Source organism: Dermacentor albipictus, chromosome 6, assembly GCF_038994185.2.
Source record: "Dermacentor albipictus isolate Rhodes 1998 colony chromosome 6, USDA_Dalb.pri_finalv2, whole genome shotgun sequence".
Lineage (NCBI taxonomy): Eukaryota > Metazoa > Arthropoda > Arachnida > Ixodida > Ixodidae > Dermacentor > Dermacentor albipictus.
Window position 1 is genome coordinate 5689531 of NC_091826.1, and position 22274 is coordinate 5711804.

Sequence of the window (22274 nt, forward strand, 5' to 3'; positions counted from 1 at the left end):
GTGACAACTATCTATCTACTCACGCCTAGGCATTCTTTGCCACGGGGTAGACGCCCGCGAGCTAGAAAAGGCAAGTATAAGCAACACTTGGCTAAAACCAGGTCAGATCCCGAGCCAAACAATGCTTACGCTGTAGTAGACAATTCCCAGAATTTCTGTAGTTTTAAAAAAATCTCTAATATGTTCCAATTATCACTATGCTTTGCGATTTTGGCATTTTGGGAATTGTATACGAAGTAAATACATAATGCAGTTGCGCAATCCTTTTTTTATTTTGCTGGAAACCTTTTGAAGGTTTGTCAATTATTTTTTTTTTACACTGAAGTGCAGGTATTTTAAATGAGCGCTGAAGTTTGTTATGCAATACGAACCTCCTTGAAGAAGTCGCAGCCGCATTGTGTCATTCTGACTGCTGCCGTAGATTTGTGACGCGTCGATGTACGAGGTGAGAATATCTTGCTGTTCCCGGTAGCCTGCGAGAAACGCCAGTTTTTACGTGGTGCATTACAGGCATTTATTCTGGACGCAGATTTTTATGCGAAGCATATTACTAGAGCTCAACCCAGCTCCTCAGGCGCGGCGGTGTCGCCTTCAATACCACGTGACACCGTGACTTCACGACAGAGGAGAAACGGGGCTCCAACTCGCGGCGTCGCTCGCGGCGTCGCCCCCCGCATCGGACGCGGTGAGCGTCGAGCAACGCAGCGTTCGGCGCGACAACGAAATGTGCGCCTGAGCAAGCGCCGCACGCCTGAGCCGACGCCGACGACACCGGCTTTTCTGCGACACGAGCTCCTTAACGCTGTCGCGTTAAAATAAAGGCTAGTATGCTTCGCATCCTGGGCTTAACCTTAGCTAAGCCACAGCCATTTTTTTCTTCTGTATATATAACGTATGCAAATCGGTGTGAGCAAATATAGGTACGCAGTAGCACATACCTATAAATCTACCTGTTGTGTGGTCTAAACACGTCAGTAAGAATTCTTTTTTGAATTTGTATCCTCAAATAAAGTTGCTCAAGATGTGCGAAAATGATATACTGCAGAGAGAGAGAGAGAGAGAAAGAAACGTTTATTGTACGAAACAGTGTCCCGAGCGAGGACGGGTATCACCCTAAGGTGGGAAGGCTCCTTAGACACAAAAAAAGTTGTATAGGCGCTTAAGCTTCGTCTTTAAGAGGACGCTTTAGCTCGGGTGCTCCTGTCTAAATACATGTAAAAGGAGAATTCGTTTTTCTCGGCAACTGCTGCACCAAACTTGACGAGGTTTGTTGCATTTAAAAGAAACATTTAACATGTAGTGACTGTTGTTTTCGAATTCTTGACTTACTTTGTCAATGTTCTTACTAAAAATTGGCAAAAATATCAAATTTTCAGAAAACGAAACTATCAAGTTTACAACTCCGTAACTCCGAAATCAAAAATTATATCACAATTCTGTGCTTCCAGGCAACTGCAGCGTATGTAACCGTAACGTTTACCGGGAAACGCTGGCGGCGCACGCTATGCGCGAAGACAAATTTTTAGGTAGAAACGCGACCTCTTGCGTGGGTCGATCTCCTGTTATTGTTTCGCACTTTCAATATTTCAGTCGGAGAGGAGATAAAGGATGTGCGCTGTCGGTGTTTCTTTTTTCATTACATTTGTTTGCGGGCACCGTTTTTAAAATTCCGAGGAATAACTTTGTAAAGACTCAACGACAAAGTGTGAGCAACTTTGGTGGTAGAAGAGTGCTTGGGTATGCGTGGTTCAGAAGTTCCGAAATTCCTTTTGCCGAAGCGCCGTACGATGCTGGACGAGGCACGTTGGTCGATGGCGCTGACGACAGATGTTTTCAGACCCCGGGCGGGGCCCTTAACGCTGTTAATACTGGCGGCGCATTCGGTATGAACTTATCAGCATAGCCATTTATGGGCCGTGTTGGCAAACTGACTTGGAAAGCATATTTAGCGCCAGGGAAACAAGGACTGAAGGGAGACGACACCAAAATGAGCTATTTTCAACAACCTTATTTTCAGGAAACAACCGCCTATTCAACCCATGCACAGTGGCGCCACCTCATCCAAATTTTATCCATCCAAAAGAAAAAGCCCTCTCCTTATCTAAGGATGAGGTGGCGCCACGGTGCATGGGTTAAATCTGCGGTTGTTTCCTGAAAATAAGGTTGTTGAAGTTAGCGCATTGTGGTGTCGTCTCCCTTCAGTCCTTGTTTCCCTGGCGCTCATCATGCTTTCCCAATGGAAATATCGTGGCATGTGGCCGCTCCAAGTCGTTATAAACAAGGGCAAAGTTTATTTAAAATATGAACAATGTGCAAACGTGTTAAACGTGACGCTCGGTGCCCACAGTTATGAATTGACGGCGTCTTTTATTTTTCAGTGAAAGTTGCATTTCGACTACGAGAAAAACACGTAAAATGTCAACTCTGGCATGCTAGTTATCATTTAAAAGGCCACCGCCATCGCTGCTCACACAAACTCCTCAGACGCATATTGGCCTTGGAAGTGCCGCTGTCACATCGGATGAAATAAGGCGGCAGGTGACGATGCGAGTGAAGGAGAGAATGCAGCCAGCCACCCAATTAAGCGTCGCTCGCGGAAACCAGAAGGCCGACTTTTGAGCCCGCTGCAATCGCCCTCGATCCGGGACGCCGAACGCCTCCGACATGAAGCGAATGCGCAAACACATTCTCGTCGCTGCGCCTTGCAACTATGCAGCGTTCACACACATGCTTAATGGCGCCCTGTTTTAGGCTGGCGTCGACCTTTGCGAAGATACATGCCGCCGTTGGGCAAAATTTGCTTGGCTACACTTTCCGCGGCATTCAGTAATTTTTGAGGTTCAAGATGGCGCACCGCCATGAGCTCACCGAGAGAAGCCACGGTGCCTGCTCTGGTTGGTGAAGGTGACCAGCAAGATGGGCGCGCTGATGGCAACACACAGTAGGCCCACAGCAAAAGAAGGCCATGCCTAGCCTGAATGTGAACGACCCGTGGTCGAAAAGCTGGCCTGGGACGCCCAGGCGCACGAAATGGCGCGAATAAGGCAAGTCCGCCAAGAAGTGGTGCTGAGCTACGAGCAGTGGACCTGTGCGCGGCCCACCATGGAGCCTTTCCTCGCTTTTGGTGCCAGGGGAGCGCGTTTGTAGACCTTGCAGCTCACCTTCCTTCCAAGACACTCTTTCCCTTTCCAATTCCTCTTATTAGGCCAAATAGCCGTCCTTTGCAAAATAAAGCACTTTTTCTTTTTTCAGTCAATCAATTTAAAGAAAATCAAGTCTCATTTCTAGAATGTAGAAACGGGTCTCTTTATAGATTTAATTTAATGAAATGAGCTGTACTTATTTCCTTGTATGTTATCTTAATGGTCTCTAGCCACCGTATTGTGTAATCATGGCATAATCATTTTCTTTTGTGCCGTAGTCCCCCAGACAGTTCTCATCTCAAGGAACAATGGCGCGAACGAACAGGGACGGTACAGAAAACGCGTATGAGTGCAGTCCGCGAGCATGGATTGCCAAGGCGGCCAACGGTAAGCACTTCCAAATCACGTCACCGGCTCCTTGGGCTCTTCTGCGCTCGTCCGTGTTTTTTTGTTTCGGCCTTGCGCCATTCTTCCTTGAGCATGGATTACGAACACGCCCAGCACTGCACAGTTCTCAAGTTTCGATTTTTCGGTGGATTGCTTTGATGGCGCTATTTTGTACTGTAGAATGTTTATAGCGTGCATACATTGAATTAGGGGGATTAAAATTACGCAAACTGCAACGGGCAGATACCACCGGAGGCCGCGTCGCGCCGCCACTCACCAAGTGTGCAGCGGGTGCAAGGCGCCGAGCGGGGCATGTTCATGCACGTCTTCCCGAAGGCGGCGAAGAACGGGTCGTCGGCTGGGATGGCGATGGAAAAGCACTCGGCCATGCTAGTCGTGGAGGGGGAGCAGCAGTCGATCACATTGTTGGGATCTGCGTCGGAAAGCGTAAGGTGTATGAACTGTCAGAGCAGGCAGTTACAGGCTGTTTATTTGTTGACAACTCAGTTTGTAGACGAAAGGTTACATTTGGGCTCTGCGTCTGGAATTAAGGTTAGACATATATCTGCAGGAGGCTTCACGGAACTACAACTAAAAAGAAGGTGGCGCATCGATGACGGATGTGAGCAGTGGCGTACCATTTGCAGCCATCTTGGATGAGAACATCTTTGTAGCGTTGGTTCGCTGTCATTCGAAGGATATACTATATTTAACGAAGTACTTAGACGTGTCCTGAAACACATGATGCTTCCGTGGAGCCACCTTTATTGTAGGCTGTGGCAGGATGATATGTTTGCTGTTGTTTATTAAGAACAGGCTCTCTGATAAACCTTCAGGCCTAACCCCATCCGTCCCTCTCTGCATAGAGTTGCGGCAAACATTCGTGAGATGAACAGTAATGTTATACCTCGGCAATCGCGATAAGTTTAGCAACTGACATCTGTGTAGGTTAAGGTGTATTCGCGAGGCAAGCCTACAAAACGGTTAAGATCCATAAAGATGCCATAAAATAGTTGACAGTTCAGTTCACAATCATCATAACTGAGAAGCGCTATAAACTTCGTTAGAAATGCAGTAGAACACATGACGCATAGATTCAAAGACTTGAAAAGCGCGCGCGCTACAAACGTTGATATTTTCCTTAAGCGCTACTTGTGCGGGTTGGACTAGGGAATACAAACTACGCGCCACTTATACTTACCAAAATCTGCTCCGCCACTTACTTTCAATGTTTAATAGCAACTTTAAAAGTAACGTACTTGTAGTTTCTTTTGCATGGTAATAATTGAAATCAGTGTTCTATCATTGCCATAGTAGGGCCATGCATAGATTGGGAGATGCTCTGAAAGTATCCGCTTCCTCATCCACCAGAGCATCGCTTGCGTAGGCGCATTATAGCTTGTTATACATGTGGCTACAGAACAAGTGCGTTAGGATTGTTCGCTTCCTTGGATGGGTACGGACTCAAGAGACAATGGTCCACTTACTTCCGAGGTTTACAATTTCCTGGGGATCTGGTTCCAGTGGTGCCAGGGCGAAGTCGTGGTCAAGGAACTGTCCCAGCTGCATCACCATGTGCGTGATGTCAGTGGCCGGGTTGTTGACGTCGGGGTGAACAGTGTACGATATTTTGCGCGCGTTGGGCAGCGCGCTGCCGTCTGCAGCCACTCGCGGTTTGCTCACGCCTGCGAGCAGACCGAAGGCAAATGGAAATCGTAATGCTTTGGTGCTAATGCCAGCGCATCGTTCGCTTTAGGACGAACGTCGAGGACCAAAGTACAGTCAGGGACAGGCGCAACCAAAAAAGGTAGGAATTAGTGAAAAGACAGACACCGGGCTTGTTTTCTGCCTCCCTTTCTTCTTGTCTCATCTGTTTATCTACTTGGCCATGAGTTGTTAATGATAGCAAATTCTCTTTGAAGGTGCGTCAGCAGTTCGCCCAATTAATGACCTTGTCAGCGCTGTTCTTTTGCCGTCGCTATTCGCACGCTACCTTTCCCGAGGCAGATTAGACATACATGGTCAATTATTTATTCCCAATGAATATTGTGCCAACCATTGTACAGGCAATCTGTACAAATGATTCATTGCATGAAAGAACAATCACACATGTATGTGAACCTTTTCCTTCGCATTTAATAAACGTGAAGTAGGTCTAGCCTAGCTTTGTGAAAATCATCGCTTAAAGGGCCCCTCACCAGGCCCCATGGAAAATTTTGATTATACGCTGAAAGCTGTTACGTGTCCTCTAGGGAGCGTTCTGCCGCAAAAAAAAAATCACATTGGCTCATGAATAGCGGAGATGGAAATATTTCAGTGCCGCGAACCCATGATATCAGCAGGCGGGCTCCACTGCCAAGCAAGACGCTCTCCACACTCGCCCGGTCTAGCCGCCGCAAGCGAAATTCCTTCTCTGCTTTTTCCCATACCGGACCTCGAGGGTCGCGTGACGCCTACGTCACAAGCCTCGCCTTCATTTTTTTTTCACTTCGCTTTTTTTTTTCGGTGCCACGTACTTCCGTTGACGGCGTCGCGGAATAGGCGGCGTCGAGTTGGGCCCGAAGTAAAGCTTCCTCTTAAGAAAGAAAAGCTCGTCTTGGAAAATACAGCGCGAGAGACTCACACGTGCGAAAGAAGTAAGAAAAAAAAAGAATTGGAAAACAAGAACCTATTAAGGACATTCTAAAAAAAGTGTTGGAACCTTTCATTGTGGATACCCAGAAAAATATAACAAGCCGAAGTTTGTGAGTAAATATAGAATAAGAAAGTCGACATGGCAGGCTATCGTCAGGGAAGTACATTTTGAGGAGGTAGTTTACGCATAATCCGGACGTTCTAGCGTAAGGATCTGAAGGAGCACTTGTAGGCGCACATGCGAATGGCACTGCTGGCGGCGTCACCTTGTCACTGAGATGGGAAAAACCCAGAACGGTCATTGTGAAGACGGCCTATCTATCCGCTTGCTTAAACGTTCTGTCTGGACGTAATCTTCACTTAGCCCTTATTATTTCTTTATTCATTCAAGAGAACAAATTCACGGTGAAAGGGAAGCCTCGTTTACCAACACAAACAGTGATGACCGGCCTGACGACGATGACGGTGGTTTATAAAGACCTTACAAGAGATATTGGAATGAGCCACAATTCTAAAAAAAAAAAAGCTTCTTGCACTGCAATATCTGCACAGTTCTGCTCCCCTTCATCGAGATTTCGTGGTTCTGTCGCAGAAATCATCATCACGATGATCACTGCCTTGCTTCCTGGTTTCCAGAAAGCAAAAGTTTGTCTCCACGCAGGATTTGATCCCGAAACCGAGACGAACCATGGCGATGATGGGCGACGGAGCTACGAATTCTAGATAAAGCACATTTGACAAGAGTTTGTTCAGGTTGCGTGATGCAAGAAACTGACGCGTGTGACGTACCGTCGCTGTAGGCGGGGCTCAGGAGCCGTGTCATGCAAGAGCCTGCCCGTCCCCATCCCGGGTTCCGAAGGTTGTTGCAGCTGCCGTCGGCTTCGCGGTACCTCTTGTTGGCATTGCATGCCAGGTTTGGTTGCGGGCAGGCATCTGCCAGCGCTGTTCCAGAAACGCTCGTGCCAGCCAGAGAACTGGCGTCTTGCCGGGCCTCCTCACCGCTGCGACGGAGGGAGAGAGAGCGGCAAACGGTGAGCGAAGGCGCGGGCTGCACGTTGCGCCCGATGCGCCGCCGGAATCGCGGTCAGGACAAAGCTCTCCGACTGAATGAATGCCATCCGGTGTGAGTGGTGGCAGAGGCAGTGCGAACGCAGTGGATGGCCCCTGCATATTGCGCAGGTGCGTAATATCTTTGCCCTTGCGATCATCTCGTTCGCAGCTTTATATTCTCCCCGTCCCTGAGAGTAGCAGGCCAGTGACACCGGTCAAGCTCGCCGCCTTTCTTTCACTAAATATCTGTCCCTTTTGCACCAACAGGCTTGACCGGTTGGACCTAATTCCTCCAAAATGGCTACATTCGGCGATTATCCACTGCGAAAGTTCTTGTTTCTATTTCTTGAATGCGTTTCGCTTACTTTTGACATCCATAGTGGATTGTGCAGTTGCTTCATATTTCACGATGTAATATAATATTCAAAAGCACTCATATTTTGCGCGGCTTATATAGGTCATCATGTTCTACACTACGCACTTATTTTATCTAGTTACTTTCAGGGCCCGAAGAGATTACAGAAAAAAAGTTGGATTTTACCAAAATATACGCATGAGTTGACGTAGTTAGAAAACAAATTACCTAATGCTGTCTTGCAGTTGCGATGTTCAGAATAGTGGCAACATAAGCAGGAAAGCGGGTCTAGTCCAGTCTTGTCCTCGCAATAAAATGATAATGAAATAGGTCTGTTCTACTAGAAGAAAACCAACTTTTTAATATCGGTAAGAACTATAGCTATAGTTCGCATAGTTGGGATAAGTTAGGAGCTGGTCTCTAAGAATGTTGTTAAAATATTACATTTTCTGAAAAGTCATAATGTAGCACACTAACGACGTGGCTTAAAGTCAGGAAGATTTAATGCCTGTTTTTTTGGACGTGATACAGGAAAATCAGGAATAGTTAGACATAATAAAATGGCCAGGGCGATTTTGAACGCTTTCGATAGCATGAATTTGTGAGTGTGAGTATGATTCCAAATGACTGAGGCAAATTCAACCTTTAACAAGCGAGTGTTCTAGATTGAGTTAACATGCAACAGATACAAATTTCGCCGCAGAAAGACGAGTACGATTAGTGTTTTTTATCACCTATTCAAGTGAGAGAGAGAAAATGATGAAAGAGAGGCAGGGAGCTTAACCAGGGGAGGTATTCTGTAGCAGTACACCTAGTGGACTGTCCATTTCGGCCGCTGCTTATTGGCTGGGGCCGCTCGTCTCCTCCTCGCTCGTACAGCTGCATCCAATCAGCAGCGGCTGAAACGGACAGTCCACTAGGTGGCCTCTTACGGAATAAGCCCCCCCCCCCCGCCCCCCAAGATTACTATGTGTTAAAGTACCTAGGAATGTGTTCAAGTAGAGATGTAAAGGCCAACTTATTCATTGGGAACAACGGAGTGTAGAATACCGAGAGCACCGTAATGACCACGCGAAAAGCTTGGATAGGATCATAGATGAATACTCGTCGGTACATCCTATTATTTTTGGAGCTATTGAATCCTGACCCGGGGGAGATGAAGGCTTCACGTTACTGATTAATTTGCCAACAGTGACCTAGTCAAGAAGTGAGGTCGATCAATCGTTGCAGCGCAGTACACCCAGGTACGGTTAGATTTCCACTACAAGGCCTGCCATCTTTTTTTTTTTTTAGGAAAGTGACGTGCACATGTTTTGAGGCACAGCGCAGAACTGATTCGGAGACACAGAGGCGTCATCTGTATGAGTGAACTGGATTTGCTAGTAACGATGCCGTTAAATATATTCCAGTATTTACGTATTTGTGTGTGCAGGGGCGTTAGAACATGACTGCTTGGCCTCAACTCATGGCTGATATGTACGGTAGTAAGTACAGCGGATGTCATTTCTATATTATAGTTTTGCTTGATGAAATAGATGCTTCTTTTTGAACGACAATGTAGAACTAGTTGGCACCTTATGATTAATGTTATAAAAAGTTGCAGACATGGACACAAGCAGAGGGTAAGTGTGCGGTACACATTTCTCTCTACCTGTGTCTGCATGCCTACTTTATTGCAATAGGAATTATATGGACACTCCAGGGGCATTCCTGCTGTCGCCGCCGCCGTCGCCGTGAAGTTCCGTATAAAGTCAAAGGCTGATCAAATTGTCGCCGCGCGCCGTATGCTGCGCGTGCGAGTGAAAGCGTTCGAGTGTGAGCCGGCGATCACGGCTCAATCTCGCGCCCCGAAGGGAGGAAAGCGGGGAGGATGCGCGCCGTCTCCCGTCGCGCGCAAGGACCCGGGCGGCCCCACCCGCCCACCCGTGTTGTTGTATCTGGAAAACCATTTGCAACGGAGACAGAGTCCGCCATGCGCTCTGTTTTCGCGCCTTAGTTTGCGTTGATACGAGACGAAGCGCGAAGGTCAAGTCGCTCGCTGCTGCTGCCGCGCTTCCTCCCTCCAGCGTTTTGACGGGGAGTTTCCGCTGCCATCAAGGGAGATGTGTTCACGTTTGCTTATGCGCACGTGACATGACACCATGCCTGTTAATTTACTTAGTATGTTTATATGTTTACAACTTTATACGGCTGACAAAACTAGTATCCATACTTGGTATAGCTGTCCTCTAATTTGATATCGCAATCGATGCTTCACCTATCGGACGAAACTGCGGCTTTTTTGTAACCAAAACCCATTTTTTTTCCTGGTCGTGTTAAAGAGTTAATAAACCAGAGTCACTGCGAGTCTGACATTATACATACTGGCGGTACAAAGCGATCAAAGAAATATCTTATTTGTATATATAGTCCAGCTTACTACAACCCAGCTTTATTGAGATTGGCTAAATAATCAATGAGCAAACGTGTCATTTCAGTCGTTGTTGCGGTTGTGTTCTCTCTAGTATAGACGTAAACAATTTAGTAGGCTTAGTAGTTGATATAATACGTGTTCGTATTGTCAAACGTATGTTTATATCCTCTAAAACCTATGCTCATATGTCACGCCTTTATCTTTGAGCCCTAATTTTATTGCATATGATGTGCTCACAGACTGGTGCAGAGGGTCCTCCGTGGTGTTTGTTTAGCCGCTACTGGGCGGCTTACCTGGCTCCACTTACGATTGCCAGTTTGTCATTCTGGGGCGATGCGTGCGGCAACATAGAACTGACCTCCTCATCAACTGCCTGGTGGTTTCCTCGAACAGCCGGGCCACCTCTGCGTGCCGTACCGCCGCCCCCGTTGCTCGGCGAGAGTGGCCGTGCTGCTGGGCGGCGAAAGGGCAGCCGCTGGACCTTCCCGGGGCTCCACCTGCGTGCGACGCTGCCGGTGAAAAGTGATCGCGCGAAAGCTGTCCGCGGAGGTGGACCGTGGGACGATTATTCCCGATCCGACCGAACTGTGCTGCGCGCTCCTTCCGCGGCTATACTTGTGCTGCTGAGCTCCGCGACACGGCACTTACCGCCGTGCCAGCCGAGGCTTCCTCCAGATTATTAAAATCTTGGATAGCTGTACATTATATGTACGTCGTGCACGAATGCATCCAAACTTCGTGCACATGATCATGTCCTTGAAGTCCACACTGATTAAACGAAAGTCCAACCGCGAAGCTTAAAGGTCAGGTGGATGGGGCTGTCTGTTCAACGGCAGTGTTTAGGTACCGGATTAGCACTGGGGTCTAAAGGCAGCGTGTGGGCTGTGTGAAAAGCGCTTATGTCCACAGCTGGTGTCTGGCAGTAGGTGGCGTCGTGGAATCGGGAAACTCGCCTTTATTGCTGTTTTTCATGTAGGCCACCCGTGGGGTGCAGACGTAAAATGGCTCTGACCGGTAAACAACTAGCTGCTGCGCGCCGGCCGAGGTGTTGTCGGCGTTCGAAATGCTTGTCATAAAGCTTGGATGCAGCACAAAGTGAACGGGCACCCTCGTGGAGTGTCATGGGGAGGAATGCTCGGATGTTGCGCATAAGGGCACCTTTGAGGCCTCGTCCCTCAATGAGTGAACGAACGCAGCGACAAAAACGACGAGCGTGGATCTCGGGCGTCTGCGTAGTGGAACAATGATGCGCGTATATTTCTTTGTCGACTACGCTCTGTCTCGCAGTTTCACCTTGTATTTGTCTGGTGCGTGCATGCGGTGCAGAAGCCGGATGGTGCCGATTCACGCAAAGTGGAGGACGCACCGTCGTGCGCGCATTGTCGGCCTTGGTGGCTGACGAGGGTGATGCACGCGGGTGAACCTGAGGTCGTGGGACTGCTTTGTCGACCGGTGCAGCGGGGTCTCGCATGCGGGTGGTCGATGCGATCTGTCCATGCGGCGCTACGTGCGAGGAGCCTCGTACGTCTAAATCCAGAGTCGTGCACGTGAGCCCACTGGCAAGGCGATTCAAGCGTTCAACGTTGAGCGATTAGAGCAGTGCACTGACATCAGATGACTGTGGTACCTTAGGTGAAGGTGCAGGAGGCAGTAAATGTGGCAAGGATGTGACCGGGGCACAGTCTGGGCCCACTGGCGTCGTGGCAGGCTCCGCCGTAGAAACAATTGGTAAATCGGGTGAAAGACTTGAGTAATTGAGGTGGAACAGCAAGAAAGCCCAAAGCGCGCGTCATATGCCTGTGACCTGGGAGTCGGAACATCACAGCACAAAACGGGAGGAAGCATATGTACCAGGTTGATGATACCATGACGTGATGACATGGAACAAAAAGCCATCGTCCAGCTCGATAAGTCAGAGGGTCGGACTTCTCACCCAGAATTTTGGCAACAACTTGTGGGTGCAGGGGTGTCTGGAGTTGGGAGCGCCACGTTGTGTGACGTATTAGGGATCGCCAACGTGTGAAGGGCGTTGTGAATGCCAGCCGTTGTAGTCGTTGTTGTTGTTGCCCTGCAAACATGTGGCCCCTACCCGCTATCGGGCATTAGCATATAATTGGCGAATTATTCCAAGTTGTAAAGAGAAATAAATTTTCCGAAGCGATATAGAGTAAACGACATAGAAAGACAAAATTACATGTTAAATTGATAAGAACTGTAAGGTCAGTAATCAGGAATTGAAAAGTAGAAAGAAGAGAAAAGCAAGTAGTGTTATAACTGCGCAAACAAACGACCACACAAAGAGAGCACAAAAGGACAGGCGCAGACTTGCAATTATTCTTCATTCCACAAAGACGACATATAAGTACCTCTCAGAAATACGCCACTGCGCGTGCGCGGAGAAACCATAATCACCCAAAAACTTTGTTCAAGAAACACGGAACCTAACTGCGTTCATCAATAAACCTCATCTCATTGCTGTACAGATAAACGCGGAGGTTGACACAATCATCTTCCTTCTTTCTAACATGATACGCCTCGCGTAACTCTCCCGCTCGGCTATCTCGGCCCCGGCACAATATCTTCTTTCAGGAATGGCTTACGCGGGATTGCCAAGCAATGAGTAGGAAGGTATCCAACGCTTTTTTATTAATCGACAATTCATCCTCACGCATGCGTATATTCACGCACCTTCCTGTTTGGCCTACGTAGACTTTTCCGCACGACAGAGGAATCTCATAGACTACCCCAACACTGCAATCTACGTAGGAATTGGTGTGCTTTGCTCTGCTCCCCTTGGACCTATTCGTGCTTCTTCCTGTGCGCGAGCACAATCCAGCAAGCTTGCCAGGAGCCGAAAACGCCACCTCTACTTCATATCGTTTCACAACCTTTATTAAATAGTGGGAAGTCTTGGCAACATAAGGGACAAATTTACGTTTTTTATCTTTGCGTTCCCTTGCAGCTTCACTAATATTGTTTTCCGCTTTAATCTTCTGAAGCACTGCCTCTGCTACTGCTAAAATTAGATTGCGGGAAATCAGCTTCTTCTAACCTTACAATCTGTTTGTCGAAGCTTTGCTGAATTTTTGTGCGCATGACCTCTTCAAGGCTGACTTCTTGCCCTGGGTGGCTATATCCCGCTTCACTGTTTTCCAATGAGCTGAATCGTAAGGCAACAATTTTTTTTGAGACTTTGGGTTATTATATTCCCAGCACACACGGTTGTCATACAAGGTTATAGCGTTGTCTTAAAACGGGATATTATTATCATTTGTTAGTTCATGAGTAAAACTCAACCCTTTGCCAAGGCGCTAAAAGATGTGCAGCACACCTGCGATGGTGTCGTCATACCTGGAGCTGCTTCATCTTTTTAAATGTATAAGAAAAATCGTCAACATAACGAAACACAGTAACAACCTGGTCATGGTCGATCCCTTCGTTCACCGCTCTGTCAAATTCCGACAAAAAATATTGCGCAAGATAGGAGCAACACAGGAACCTATGCATATGCCCTCTTTCTGCACATTAAATTCTTCATCGAACTGGACGAAGGTAGATTTGAGGTAAAAGTCAAGCAACGCTGAAAACCAACACACACTCAACCGAGCAGAATTCTGAAAAAACACTTAGCCATTAACTTCAATATATTTTCGAACAGCCTGAAGCAATGAAACGTGAGGTACCGGATAAAACAAATATTCCATGTCAATGGACAAGGCATGACCAATGTCGTCACTCGACTGTATGAACTTAGTAACAGATTCAAAGTTTTTTGTTTCAAACGGGTCGCTCACTTCTAGGTGTGACAAACACTTCTGCAAAAACTTGCTTACATTCAAGTTCTGCCAAGTTCCTCTTTCACTCCCGATAGACCGGAGGGGGATATCGTCCTTGTGCGTCTTGGCCGTAAAAACACACGATCGAGCCGTCACTTTTGCTTTTGTTGACTGAGGTAGCCAGTTTGTGCAGTTCCATCTCCCTGCACATGGAAACAGCCTTCACCTTTATATTTGCTGCTTTTGCTGGCATAGGTTTGAAGTTGTTTTTGACAGCAGTCACCTCCTCGTGAAAGAGCCCCGACGGCATTGCGACGAACGCTCCTTCTTTATCGTGCTGTAGCAGAATGAGGTCGTTCTGTCTCAAAAACCGGACGATACCTGACGTTGGGTCATTCCGCTTTGTCGGTCCTTTAGGCTTCTTGACTGTGTTGGTCAGGCTGCCAACGCCATCCAATAAACGCCTTTCCTGGTCCGCTGGCTCCGCTTGCTTGGCCAGGCTCCGGTTCAGGGTTAGCCATTCATGCGCTTCCAGTGAAGTTTCCATGCTGTACTTCGGCCCTTTCCTGAGGTAGGTTGGACAGCTCCTCCAAGCAGAAAACAGATGCAGATTTAACAGGGCAGTCAGTTGGACTCAATAAGCGATTCTTGGATGGCAAAGCAAACATCGTTGCGGTTGAATCCAAGAGTCGGGACCCCACCCGAAAGAAGACCACCGCATGTTAAGTGCAAACGAGTTCCACGATGGCGGAAGTTCCTAGGTTATTCTTCCTGTAGCAGTGAAGCAGCGACAAAAGATTCGGACTGTTTCTTTCGCATTAAAAAACATTTATTTATGGCAGTACCCATCCCACGATTCATGTCACCGTTCATTCAATTATGATTTAAGCAATGTAGCGACACACCGTATTATACCTTACTGTGATAAATACCACGAAAGAAAGAGAGAAAAATAAATTTCGTCAGAACTCGCCTCAAGATGACTGTCGGCGTTAATGCGATTAGCCTTCAAGCAACTTAGCGATGCACCATATTGCTGAAGACATCTTTATTTACAATATGTAGTGGTCATGGTGTGATTTCAATTGCTTCGGCATACACGGACTCCGGCCACTCTGCTATGACGTACACTCGCTCGCCAGGATCGGTTGTGACATGACGGCATGACGACGAGGCAGTCACGATGGTGGGATGACGAAGGAATGACGTCACTAGGGCGGCGGCGTGAGGACGATGGTAACACGACGACAGCGTGACGTCACGACGACGACAGCACGGTGAGGTGCGACGCTGGAAGGACGGCGGTGGAAAGAACCACGAAGGCATCACGACGCAAACTTAGCGACCCAAGCCAGTAGGCAATTTTGGTGACTGGGATCGGCGTAAGAGGCTGGATAGAAAGTACCTGATTAGACAAATGATTCTAATGGCATTAAAATCCAGAGTTGAGGAGCACCGCCATGCCACACGTGTTTTAATGCTATCGGCATTCTTCAAGAACTTGTCCCAGCTTGAGGTATGTGTCCACGTATCTATGTATGTTCGCTCTTAGCCTCTTTTCTGCCAATATGGAACGCTGTGTCGTCCTTGGTGATGGGGGCAGAGCATCTGGCTGCCGTGCTTGGCCAACCGGATTCAAAACCATGGAACTAACTTGGGTCACTGGAAATTCAGTGAACCTCTTTGACGCCCACCAATGTATCTACCGCTTGGTATGGGCCGCCTTTCATAATAATCGCTATATAAAATGTATCATAGACAATTAACCAGCAACATACCATATATTTTATTAGCATTAAAGTCACCAATCACATATAGAAGATGGATGCACCGCTATTTCTTTAAAGAGGTACAAACACAGTGAGATTGTTCAAGTGGTAAATTGATTTGCCATAAGCGAGAAAACAAGTTTATGCAGATGTTGGTTGCTCCATGCGCCTGCTCGGGAACTCGTGCCTCCATGCGGCAATATCGCGGCTTCAGTGCAGTGGAGTAAGCAGCCCCTCTGTGAGTGTCGGTTTCTCGCACATTTGAAGGGAACGCGTATTCGACAACATTCGGAATGCTGAATTATGGAATAGCAACTCACCAATCGAAAAGCAAATACCTTTAATTTGTATTCAAAATTTTGAATATTCGTCCACCCAGGTTTCTACGTTGTCACAGCTCGCTGCATAAAAAATTGTGTAATACAAATGGTATTGAATAGACCTCCTTTTCATTTGCCTTCTGCTAGGAAGGTGAGGGCTTCGCGCTAAGTCCCAGCTGTCTAGAGGCGTGGACCCGCACTGATTGTGGCAAAGACTCACTGCGAAATGCTCTTTAATATCCGTGATAGGTTAGTTAGTAATTTTTTTACTTCAACACCCCCCCCCCCCCGTGATACTCATTGAAGGTGCTGTGGGTACTTTGGTAAAGAAAGAATAAAGAAAAAAAACTTTACGCCGAGTACGGGGTATCGTTTCTGGTAAGGTTATGTAGCGGTTTCTTAAGCGCTTATTATTATTGCTAGCAATTACTCTACGATAAAGGAAAAGCGTGCGCACCCGCCGTAAATCATCACATGCTACAGTTAGATGAGCAATAGCATGTGAGCAAAAACGACTAACATATCGTAGGCCGAAGAAAGTACTGCTCCCGAAATAGTTAATCAGATACCGCTCCAACACTTTCGCCTGTGAAATGGAAAACCGTATCGGGGTGGCAAGAACGTTAATATCATTTTTGTTTACGCCCTTTGCTAGGCCCTCGAGCACATTTACAATATTTCCCCAACACTCTTTTGTATTCTTCCTCAGTTTCGTCTGGCATGCTTAAATTCAGAAACGACGAGTGGACTGCGTTACCTCCCGTGTCTCTCCTGGTTCTGCGTAGGTCGCTGTGTCGCTTCTCCCTGAGGAACTGTCTGGCCCTCTCGGCGGCGGCGTTGATTTCCTCAGGACTGGGATTCCAGGACAGCACAGGGATCGTGCATGCTCCGATGACGAAGGTTATCGCCAAGAACCTGCGAACCGAGGTGAGAACTTCGGCATGTGGTCAGGAGCACGTCACTCTGGGCTGTGCCAGCAATGAGGAAATAAAAGTCAAGAAAAAATGTAGCAGTCGCGGTCTGGGATGGTTGGCTCGGCAAAGGGGAAAGAAGGTCATGACGGGGAAAGGCTGATGGTGATGAGGTTAAACGCGTAGAGAAATGCTAACAGCGCGGTCTTTTTCTAGAAGCTGCGTGTCTACAGTCCTAATGATGTCAAAGAGTCATCGAGGGAAAAGTTTTGTCACAGGCCAAGTAAAGCTTTCAGGTGTTTTGGAATGGAAGTCACATTTGATACCTTATGACTCTTAATACCACCGAGAAACCCGTGCGACCTAGGAGCTTCTGAAACGCATTATTTGAACCTTCTTTCCACGTACTATGGTAAAATGAGCACGCAATCCCAAACATAGCAATAAAACCCATTTACCTTATTAGAAAGTTAAAATAGCGAGAAATTATTATATGGAGTGATAGTATCAAAAAAGTTTCACATAAAATGTGCTCTTTAGCGTAGCCTTGAAAAGGACAATTGGACGTCTCTCATAGAGGCCATCGTCCTGAAGTGAAGCTGACTCGGATGATGATGATGATGATGATGATCATGACGACAACTCTGCTGCTGCTGATGATGACTTGATAGGCACATTCAACTTCTATTTTCATGATCATGATACGTGGATTTCCATGTCATGTCATTCACGAAGTTAATTGTAGTGATCCAACTGGAATCGTGATCGCTTCTGACGTCAGCATGCTCGTAAGGTGAAATACCATATTTCTAGTCAGCACACCCACATGCCGGAAGAAAAGTGCCGTTGGCTCAGGGGCGAATTTAGGCACTGGCAGGTAGCAATTTTTTTGCATTTTGGTCAGAGGCAGCAGGAAAAAAAAGTACGTCCATATGCGATGCGTCTTTTGTAACTGAATCTGCTTACGCAGTCGTTCGTTTAGTTAAACTTTTTCCAAAGACGGTCATGATCATAATTTTAAGATGGGGATATGACTTCCCTAAGCGGTGCGCTATTTGCTTTAGCCGGACAAAGTCTGCAGAGAGAGAAAAGCTGTACCACAATCAGCTTGCCGTACGAAGCAGCTAGCGGGAACCACCCACCCAATGCAGGAGCGAAAATGTGCATCCGGTGCCATCACAGAAGCACTGTAGGTCACACTGTTCACGCGGAGTAAACCGCGACTGGCTTTTAAGCGTTACCAAGCTGAGGCCACGAGCCGAGGTTTCACAACTAAAATAATACAAAGGAAAAGTTGCCGGGCCAAGCCAGCTGTTGCTTAATTTATGGTCTTTATATTTGCACAAAGGGGTGTAACGCTCTCGGGAAACGTACAACTCACAATCGCGAAAAATAAATAACAGAGGATTCGGGTGAATAATTGAGCTTGGGAGTACGTGGGTGACTAAGGGAGCGAAATAGTAAAAAAAAATTATCGCGTACTGATCCTACATGCAACTACCACTCAATCTAGCTTGTAAAACATGTATGTTATGGAAACATTTTCGCATTGCGTTGTGGCTCAGAATGATGAAGGCACACTTGTAATTTCAAGGACACAGCCTCTTCTTTCATCACATTGGCGTCGCAGATATCGACGTCGACATCGCATTGTGTTTCTGCAAATTCTTGTCCTTCAAGAATTCATTACAACAATATGCATCTTCATGAATACGTGACATAGCATATTAATTTGAGCACTTTAGAATGAAAATGAGTGAGAATACATTTTTCTATTTATAGACTAAATGTCATACAGTATATTACTTATCAACCTTTCCTATCAAACAACACGAGATCTTATTTTACTGCAGCAGTTATGACCAATTAATATTTTAGTCTATAATGTATTCAAATTCGATTATCTTACGAGAGCTGTCCTGTCTTGTCACCTTGCTTAAGAATATATTGTTCCAGTTATTGAAGAACGATAACCAAAGACACAAACTATAGTGTCTATTCTAAAATGAAACCTTGTTGAATTTTGTTGGACTTGCTAGTTCGTTGGTTTATCTGCTGACGTCTTTTCCTGTCTCTGTCATCTCGAACGTTATTGTGTTTTAAGATACTTTATTCACTTCGTTGGCATTGTTTGAATGCCTGAACGAGATGTCTGAATTAACGGTGCGTATTTCGCCAAACAATTGCAAACTGTCATCTAACTACACAAAGGTGGTCAACATGATAGCGGTAATGTTAAGAGAATGAACCCTTTGGGGATTTATTTTGACTGGAAGAGAAGGCGGGAGCCTTCGTACATAAAAACACATTTTTAAAGAAACACTTCGTTAAAACCACCATGGTGCATTGTTACTTCAGACTTGCTCGCCGAAACGCGCGGTTCATAACATTGAACTATCCGGTGACTGGAATACCTTAATTCTCGCATCATAATGACGGCATCATAATTGCTTTTGGTGAAGATCGGGTTCCATTCAGAAGGCCAAGCTCTGTCACGATACTTCCAGGCAGAGTCAGCCATAGCGATGACAAAAAAAAAGCATTTGCTGTGCTAAATAAGGAGCCACAAAGTCTTATAGGCCAAAATGGTCGACGGTTGGTAAGTCTGTGTGCTGCCCAATTTTAATGCAATTAGCATTCGTTGCCTACTTGAGGAGCTTTCAGCCTATCTATCTATCTATCTATCTATCTATCTATCTATCTATCTATCTATCTATCTATCTATCTATCTATCTATCTATCTATCTATCTATCTATCTATCTATCTATCTATCTATCTATCTATCTATCTATCTATCTATCTATCTATCTATCTATCTATCTATCTATCTATCTATCTATCTATCTATCTATCTATCTATCTATCTATCTATCTATCTATCTATCTATCTATCTATCTATCTATCTATCTATCTATCTATCTATCTATCTATCTATCTATCTATCTATCTATCTATCTATCTATCTATCTATCTATCTATCTATCTATCTATCTATCTATCTATCTATCTATCTATCTAATCTACTGCTCATTATTAACGCGATTCGCATTCGTTGCCTACTTGAGGCGCTTTGCGCCTATCTGTTCTGTTCTGTCGCGCCGACCCAGTCTTCCATGTTGTCTGCCTGCTTGGGTCGATAGGTATGTGCTCGCGGTCGTTCCGTTATGATTGTAGCTTCGTGATCTGACTCTCGTGATGGTGCCGTCATGCACCTCCTGCACTGACTCGGCGACCCAAGTCGTCTAACAGCTTGGCCCAGCAGGTACGTGCCCGTGATGCCATCGTGGTAGTTGCGTCTTTCCAGCTTTCTCGTACGACTCTTGCCCTGCCGTGCCACCGCCAGCGTAGTCGTGCTTTTGTTGTCACGCAGTCTTCGCGATAAAGTTGTCACGCCATCGAGCTCCTCGTAATTACATTGTCTTCATGCCATTGTCATCGTCGTCATTCCCTCATTGGCATACACTCCTCTCCATGCATTCGTCGTCGCATCGTCGTGGCCGTTCCATCGTGGTCGTTCGTCGTCCGACCATCGCCGTGCCATCGTTGTTACGCCATCACACAGTCGTCGCCCTACCAGTCGCCACCGTCCTCATAGCTCATTTACCTTTCCATCAACGTCTTTCCTACTTCGTTGATCATGTTGTCATCATTCAAGCGTGATTATTACGTAGTTGTCACGCATGCGCTGTTATACCATCGTCGTCATTCCGGCTTCCTCGTCCGGTTGTCGTCGCATCACGATCGTCGTGGACTAACTCACTCACTCGCCGTCCTAATGTGGTCGCTGTCATGCTGTCGTCATTTTACTGTCGTCATCATCTCGCAGTTGTCATCCCATTTTCGTCGTGTGGGTGTCGCCACACTGCCTTTGTCGTCCCCCAGCGACGTCATTCATTTCTCGCCAGTCCAGCGTCGTCCTTACTTTGTCGTCACGGCGTCATTCTTATCGGCGACCAAGGCAAGCGAGTACCCGAGTGGGCCGATACCGGAGACAGTGTATGTCGCACGTCGACGAAGAAACACGAGTTTAACAATAACCACTGCAGATTTTGTACAAACGCGACCTCAACAATCCAGTATGTTGTTACATTGCTTTATGGCTAATCGCATTGCCGGCGATAGTCATCGTTAGATCGGTTCTGCCGTAACATTTTGCATGAAGATATGAGCGTCCCATTTGAAATAGTTCGATGCGTGCTCCCACGAAGTACGTTTTTTTTAAACGTTGATGTATTTAAACTGTTAAATATATCTCTACACTAAGATACATTATTCACACTCGAAAACTTGGTTCATTGCTCGGCATTACTTATGTGCGGCCAATATTTGCGCCATCCTTTACTAGTTAATGTGGCTGTTTCATTTATCATTCCCCTAGTGTCCTTCGTAAAATGTAACATCTTGGGAAAATTTACTGTTTCCACATTTGTCGCTGAATGAATAATCTGATTGTCTGTCGGAATACGCTGAAAGCTTTACTCGCACGCAACATGCACGAGTCGCTTTAATCCGTAAAGGTTTTGTAATTCCCACACTGATCTGGCTTCGAGCAGCAGGACACTGCGCTTTGAATGACTAAACTTGTTACTTCGTATTTTATTCTTCCTGTTTGTTATATTTCCATTCGTCTTACATAGTACAGTCTTCCTGTATTTGTGACTTCACATTTCAACAGCATTTTATGGGCTGCTGTAAACCACATTATGTAATCATCAGTGGTCAGTTTTTCGGTTCGTTTTCTCCATTGTGAGTCAACATTTTTCCATACAAGTGCCTAAATAACATAATATCCCACTGAGTTCTGCATTTGTCTTACGAAACAGAGCTCACTATAGGTCTCCCGCACTTCGAAGGACGCTCGGCCCATGTCTGCATGTCCTGGTTAATTCGCGGCTTTCCAATTGCCCTTTCTAATTAATCTCAACTCCCCGCTGGCGCTTCATAGTTTAAACACATCATACGGCTAGCGCACGCAATCAGCGAAGCGCTATTTCTTTCCTTGCTACTTTGCACCACGAGGAACCCGTATGGGTTTTCGTAGCGATTGCTACGATTGGTAGGTGTCTGATGTTCCCTTTATTATGCTTAAACAACCGTAGCTATGTGTGTTTCATTACAGATCCATTTCTGTTGCCTTTCGCTTTGGTTACTTCTTCACATGAGCTACCAATGCTGGCTAGGTACAAATACATAACAGTACGGATCAATGAGGGAAATTGGCCTATTTCCCTCATTGATCCGTGCTCCTATGTATTTGTACCCATCTATCATTGGTATCTCATGTATTCTGAGCAGCTGATCAGTCCATATCAATAAACATCCAGAATACCGATTTACTTCGACTAAATTTAGATCCATGAGCTGTACCCTTATTTCCCCATGTACCTTCAAGAAACCGTATATCTCTCCGACATTCCACTGACAACACAACGTTATCTGCGAACATTAAACCTGGGAGACACTTCTCTGCCGTCGTACCACCTCGTTTCTACGAATGAATACAACCAAACTTAC

At 46.3% G+C, this 22274-nt stretch overlaps 2 protein-coding genes across 3 annotated transcripts in view; one reads left to right on the forward strand and one right to left on the reverse strand.

Annotated features, from left to right (window-relative positions):
• LOC135921792 (chorion peroxidase-like) overlaps positions 1-16737 on the reverse strand; it is a 59087-nt gene extending 42350 nt beyond the window's left edge. For both annotated transcript variants that reach the window (XM_065456105.2, XM_065456104.2), the window contains exons 1-6: positions 16605-16737; positions 10341-10479; positions 6954-7165; positions 5018-5215; positions 3808-3963; positions 372-473 (exon numbers count right to left, since the gene is read on the reverse strand). In XM_065456105.2, coding sequence (XP_065312177.1) covers positions 372-473; positions 3808-3963; positions 5018-5215; positions 6954-7165; positions 10341-10348 — 676 coding nt within the window. In that variant the 5' untranslated portion in view covers positions 10349-10479; positions 16605-16737. The remainder of the gene's footprint in view (positions 1-371; positions 474-3807; positions 3964-5017; positions 5216-6953; positions 7166-10340; positions 10480-16604) is intronic.
• Positions 16667-22274, forward strand: part of LOC135921791 (chorion peroxidase-like) — a 118872-nt gene continuing 113264 nt past the window's right edge. The window contains exon 1 of the mRNA XM_065456103.2: positions 16667-16774. The gene's annotated coding sequence lies outside the window, so the exon portion shown is untranslated. The remainder of the gene's footprint in view (positions 16775-22274) is intronic.